Source organism: Morone saxatilis, unplaced genomic scaffold, assembly GCF_004916995.1.
Source record: "Morone saxatilis isolate NCDOM2014 unplaced genomic scaffold, NCSU_SB_2.0 Contig11, whole genome shotgun sequence".
NCBI classification, from domain to species: domain Eukaryota; kingdom Metazoa; phylum Chordata; class Actinopteri; family Moronidae; genus Morone; species Morone saxatilis.
In genome coordinates, this window is record NW_023339663.1 from 30,128,828 (window position 1) to 30,135,392 (window position 6,565).

At 38.5% G+C, this 6,565-nt stretch overlaps 1 protein-coding gene across 1 annotated transcript; it reads right to left on the minus strand.

Annotated features, from left to right (window-relative positions):
- Nucleotides 1–309: 309 nt before the first annotated feature.
- On the minus strand, nt 310–723 carry LOC118343550 (ADAMTS-like protein 3). Its single transcript, XM_035682427.1, has 2 exons — nt 610–723; nt 310–452 (listed from the first exon to the last, which is right to left on the minus strand). The coding sequence occupies exons 1-2, from the start codon at nt 719–721 to the stop codon at nt 310–312; spliced, it is 255 nt and encodes an 84-aa protein (XP_035538320.1). The 5' UTR covers nt 722–723.
- Nucleotides 724–6,565: the final 5,842 nt, after the last annotated feature.

The window sequence follows — 6,565 nt, forward strand, 5'->3', positions numbered from 1 at the left end:
TTTCAATTTTTATTAGATTTTCATGTTTAACTCCTCTTGGCTTGTTTTTAAATAGTTAATAGCGTAATTTACGACCTTTTTCCTAACCCTAACAAAGTAGTTTTTGTGCCTAACCCTAACCAATCTACCACCAGTGACTGGATGTTGCATATTTATTGTTGTTAACTTGACTGCGGAGCCCTGCGCCTTCAAAAATGATGCTTGAGGGATACCTACAGTGTCATATTGTTAAACAGAGGGCCGCTGACTAAGCATTATTGGCATTATTTGAGGAGTTGGGTCTCTTGAAAATATAACTTGTGATGATCCCTACCTCTCTGGGCAGGGGTCCATGTTGCACTCCTTGAGTTTCGGTGTAGGTTTGGTGTTTTCAGGATAGCTATTACAATGATGCTCAGGCAGTGTCTGGTTAGATCGGATGTCTGTGCACTCTGCAGAGTTCAGCTGATAGCCTGGGGAGGAGAGCGGACACAGGCTGTGTAACTGTATGTTAACGGAAAAAGTTGCAGATATCAACAGATGGATCAATAAAATATACAACAATGCTAAATCATTATTCAAACACAGAGACATTTGTTTAGAGTTACTGTCAACTGACAGCGACCTCACCTCCTCCACAGGTGACTGAGCAGGGGAAGAAGTCAGTCTCTCTCCACTGGTACCTGATTGGCTGGTAGAAGAGAAACTGGACTACTGTGTCCTTGGAGCCTCCATACTTCATCTGTATAACATGTATGATGAATGAATTGTAGAGAAGAAGAGCACTATGTTAAGTAGTGTAGGGCAGAGCAAAGTAGAACACAGCTGAGGTCAGTAAAGTAGACAATTCCACAAAGGAGAACCCAAGAGAAGAATCAACCCTCATCCGACCGGCAGGGATACCCCTAGACCCCAGAGGTATACTTCCTCACAGGTGCTTTATTCTATCATTCCAATTTTTCTTATTGTGTGTTCCTAATGGCTTCATATGTTTTCTGTTTCTGTGTTAATTTGTGCTTTTCAAAAATAGCAATGCATTGGGTTCCTAGGGGGCCCTAGTCAAAAGCACACAGTTCTGAATGTAGGGGCAGTCTGTAATTTTCAAGGAGACATATACAGATAGTCTATTTTAGTTTTACACAAAATACAATTTAACTATTCTGCTACTTTCTTAAAATAATTATTGCTAGTTTTTCAGACATCATTCATTACATGACTAATAATGTTTCTGGGGTCCCCAGTCGCTGGTTCTTCTGTGTTTATCATGTTGACAAGATGAGGGTTGACTGAATCTGTAGAAATTGATTTATGAGTAATATTTCTACTATACTATAACTACGACAACTACTCCAACTGTGAGAACAGTTGTATAATGTGCTTCTAGAGTTTTTGTCATGAAATATTTATAACAAAAAAACCTGAGTCACAAACTGAGGAAGTGGAGTCTGAAGAATGAGGATGTTCTTGGAGGTTGACCAACACTAATGTTTAAAAGTCAGGATATGTCAGTTAGTCAGTCAATTTAGTGGCATCTAGGCATCTATTGGCTAGTTGCATTTATTTTACCCTCTTCCTGAAAGCGCTATGAGAAACTATGGTGGCCACTAATTGTGCAAAAAAGTAGATTGCAATTCCCTTGCATCACCATCCCCTTTTTCCAAGCTCGAGGGCGCAACTACGGTGCCATGAAATGTGAAAAAACACTAACAGCCATATTTACAGCTAGTGTTTGGTTTGTACCTTTTGGGCTACTGTAGAAATATGGCAGTAGGCTAACCATATGAGAATGGGGGACATTTGGGACAGGGGAGTTGGGCATGTCCTGGCTGTGTTTACAAGCTGTGTTTAATCTTACACATTTTACAAAAATGAAAATTTAATTTTTTTCAAACTTAAAGCAGGAATTAGCTTACATATAATTTGATCAGAATATTTTTATGGATTCATGGACACTACTGATCTGTATCTATAATTCATGTAGACTAATTGATTATTTAATAAAAGGGACTTTCATTTGAATTTAGAGTCTTCTTTATTCTGGTGACAGCAGCAGCTTGTTGCTTGTATCTCTGTTTCGTTGTTAATTATTCAGGATAATTTGGCAGCGTTCCAAAATACACAGTACTTTCAGAGCAGCATTTCTCAGTATTACTGTGTCAACAAGTCAGCTCTCCTCAGCATTTTCAGCTTCAAGTAATCACTGTAAAGATGCTCAAATGAAGGTAATGTGATCTCTCCTATAGTTCTGGCTGATGAATTTACACAAACTGAAATCTTTTAATCTTTTACGTAGTTTTTCAGTAAGTGAAAGGGTTACACCTTATTCCTTCAAAGGGCAAGGAGCTGCCTTAGATAGGAAAATGTGTGCTTTTATTTGATGATGTAATTGACGTGTAAGTCATTCATTACAACCTTGCAGGCCACATGGACCACTACTGAATGTGTCTTTTATGCACTAGCCTTTAAAACACAGAGTGTAATATGTCACATTTATCACTGATTTAATGTAAATACTTAATATGACAGTGACTGTCATCAACAGGGAAAAGCACGGGTAACAAAGGAGTCAAAGTGAAGACTGAATTTGCCTTTTACTGAGTCAAAATAAAAAAAAAATTGCAACATTCTTCCCTCTAGTACTCTTGGTATAACCACATGTACCCACATCAGCAAGTCCCAAACGATGGCGGCAGCTGTGAAATATCACAGTAAAACTACAAAAAAATATTTGAAACTGATTAAATTAAACATTTTTATAAAAAGTACTTAATCAGGAATGTTACTTACAAAACTAAGTTATCGTCAAATTACAAGTAAAAGCTGCTTATGTGCACAGACAAGCTGTGTTTGAATTGTATCTGGAAGGAAAGTGAAAGGTTTTTCTTGTACCCAGTTGAGATTTGAAATCACCACTAAAGACGTGTGAAGCTGTGGAGGACTGGAGTGAATAGGGAGGGAGACAATGCTCTGGTCCCAGCATGAACTGGACAAATCCTTTTCATTCGCACATCAGATAAGACTGTATCAGGGATTTGGATCAAAGTCCTCTATTAGATCAAATAAGTAGTATAAACATGCATACTGACCTGCTGACAGTATATACAATAGAGGCCACATTTGGTTTAAGAGCTAAACTTTGATGGGAAAAGGATGCAGTAACCGCTCTTGGTGCATTAGGCTGTCATCCAAATCCTGAGGAACACCTGGCCTTTTGCACATGCACTCCACAAAGGTCAAGGTACACAAAGGTCCAGTGTGTGGTGCAATGCATTGCCTGGGCATGCTCACAGCGGTCAGGATAAAAGAAAAAGGATACGGGGCTAGTCAAAGTGGGGTCAATTACAGTAGAGATGCAATAGTACAGTAAACATTTAAAAATAAGTCCTTTCCCTTTATGGTCCAAACTTGTTTATAGTTTCAGTAGTTAATTACACAAAAAATGGCAAATAGGTACTTTAACTATTTGAATCAGTATGCAAATATGAATATATTTGTACAACCAGCAAGCTACCGCAGAATGTAGTTAAACTACTTTTTTTATTCCATTTAGTTCAGTAACGCATGTAATTTCTTAGTTCTACGCTACAAGTTATTGTCTTTTGCCTTTGCAGGGCAGAATATCAATTGCACATCTGTGCTCACAAACACATTTAACAGGTTCTAAATAAGCACATTCATTTACTACATAACACACTGTCTGCATTACAGTTTATGCATTTTATTACTACTATTTACCAGTCTACCACAGTATACTGTATTTTATATTTTATTCTATTTACATGCTTGATTAGTTTTTATTATATTTTAATTTCTGAACTATTGTATGGCTTTTTATTTTATTTTATACATTTTCTATGAATGTTGGATGGAGCCTGAGAACAAAAATTTCACTGCCAGCAACTGCTTCACTATAGTGCATATGACATATAAAGAACTTGAAAGAGTCTCCAAAACACTCCACACAGTCACTTCACCCGACTTTTTCTCACCAAGAAAGAGTTCAGTAGAAAGCAATTAAGCATATTTCACAAAATGTGGAATTATTACTTCATAAAAGGTTCAGCCATTTCCCAAAACTGTAGTCTTTAGCAAACATTACTCAATCTGGAGTAAATAGTGCATTTGTTGGGGACTATTTTCAGCAACAGATTTGGTGCTCTGGAAAATATTTATTTGATGTTATTTCTGGGAATCATTTTAATAAACTACATGTGTCTTCATTGAAATGAAGGAACATGGCAGCCAGTGCAGCAGTGTGGCTAATTGATGTGTTTTTAATTTTTTAGTTTTAGGACAACAGTGGAGCTCTATGACACAGAGGATTCACGCATTGCACGCACTACAGTGGACAGCTATTAAAAAACTTTTTTCTTGCCTTGGCTTTGATTGTATAGTTGCACATAAGGCTACCACAGTGGACGCTAGTGCATCACCCCATACACTGCCACCCACTGGCCAGCTGTTGTAAGTGCAACAAAAACTTCAAAACCAAGATGGCTGAATTGCTGAGCAGCTCAGGAATATCTTGTCTCCTGGCATGGGTCTTTGCATGGGTCAGAACTAAAATCTGTCACCTCCTACAAATACCTAGCTCAACAGTTCACTCTCCTTTCAAACACACATCAACACACTGCTCTCCAAAGTCAAAGCAAGAATTGATTTCCTCTATCAAAGTAAAGCATCGTTTACCCTCTCTGCTAAACACACCAGAATGACAATCCTCCCAATCCTGGATTATGGCGACTTAATCTACAGGTTTGCCTCCAAAAGTCTTCTCCATAAACTGGACGTTCTTTACCATACCGCCATCGCTTTGTTACATGTGCCCCTATTGTAACACAGTGTAACCTGTACTCTCTAGCCAACTGGCCGTCACTACACACCAGGTGTCACAGATCCACTAGTATCAGTTCATTTATAAAACTATCATTGGCGAAACCCCTCCATATCTCGGTTCTTTACTCAGCATTTCCAACAGTAACCACAATTTCCAAATTTATAACTTTGGACACTCCTAAAGTTTGTCCCTCTTTCAGCCCTCACTCTTTTCAGTTTGTTGCTCCCAGGGACTGGAACCAGTTGCAAAAGTCACAGTCACAAAAACTGAACACTGCTTGATTATCCACTTTAGCAAAACTCATTGCATGTGATATGTTTCCCGGATCAATTACACTTGTTTTTGAAATTTGCCATCTCCTGCGAATATAGTATTAGATCTCTCTGTTGTGTACATACCCGTATATATTAAGTGATGTTTAAATCTGTCTAATATTGTTTTGTTTTTTGCATTAGCTGTATCTAGGCGGCTTGTGGCTCAGAGGGCAGAGGCGGGTCGTCGCCGCAATCGGAAGGTTGTTTGGTTCTCCCGGCTCCTCCTGCCACGTTCCTTGAAGCGAGATACTGAACCGCAAAATTGCTCCCGATGCATAGCATCGGTGTGGTGGAATGTGTGTATGATGAAGTTAGTTTCTGTTCGAGTGGACTTTGCCATCACTGTGTGAAATGTGTGTGAAAGGGTGAATGTGGCACGTAGTGTAAAAACGCTTTGAGTGGTCGGAAGACTAGAAAGGGCGTATACAAAGTACAGGTCCATTTACCATTTACGCATCTAGGTTTTGACTATGTACTCGACCTGCCTCTTGGCCCGGTCATCATTGTGTCATACATTGTTACATGAGAATATTGTAATTGCTTGCTATACTGTCAACTACAGTCTGTAACATTACTAGAACTTTGTTGTTATTGCAATGGCCAATTCAAATTCCGACCTGGAAACCGCTTTGCCGTATGCCGCCCCCCCCTTCTGTCTCCCGCCTTTTTCTGTCTCCCCCCCTCTTTCTGTCTTTCTTTAATTGTCATATCAGAATTAAGGCCAAGAAGCCCCAAAATATCTAAAAAGAAATAAATATTATTTATAGGTTTTTCACATCATATATACATTCAATTAATTGGGTATAATTAGATATAATATAATATTACAGTTCAACCTGCATGCAGACCACGATGGAGTGGACTGAGAAAGAGCTCCTGACTAAGGTTTGTCATGATTGATAAATGAAACAGAATCAGGTTTTGATATACACATAATACTTGCTTAATAGAGTTCAATTCATTGTTGGTCTGAGCTGCAAATGGCATTTATTAACAAGAAGAAAAATGCAGAAACATCATTCAAGACTTATCATTGTATCTGATTCTAATTGTAGAAACGGTGAATTTGTTCCACTATGGTTAAAGCAGTGCAAGACGTCTGCAGTATGATGGCCTAAAGTGCTTATCTTCGTTATAACTGCCAACATAAAAAGGGCTTGTGACACGCAATAAAGTCAGCTACAAATAGGAGATTTATTTAGATTTAGATTACATCAGGCCCTCTCCAACAATATGCTAGTAGTGCCCCTGGCAACAACCTCAACCAATCTTATTAAAAATCCCCTGCATATGCTAATATTATGCAAGCAGATGGATTTATTTATGTGTAGCTCTTATCTATAATGGAATATGTACATGAGAAGCCAAAGTCCTGAGGCTGTTTGGCTATAAACTAGGACCTGTCCTTTCCTTTGTTTCACTTGGATAATGTAAT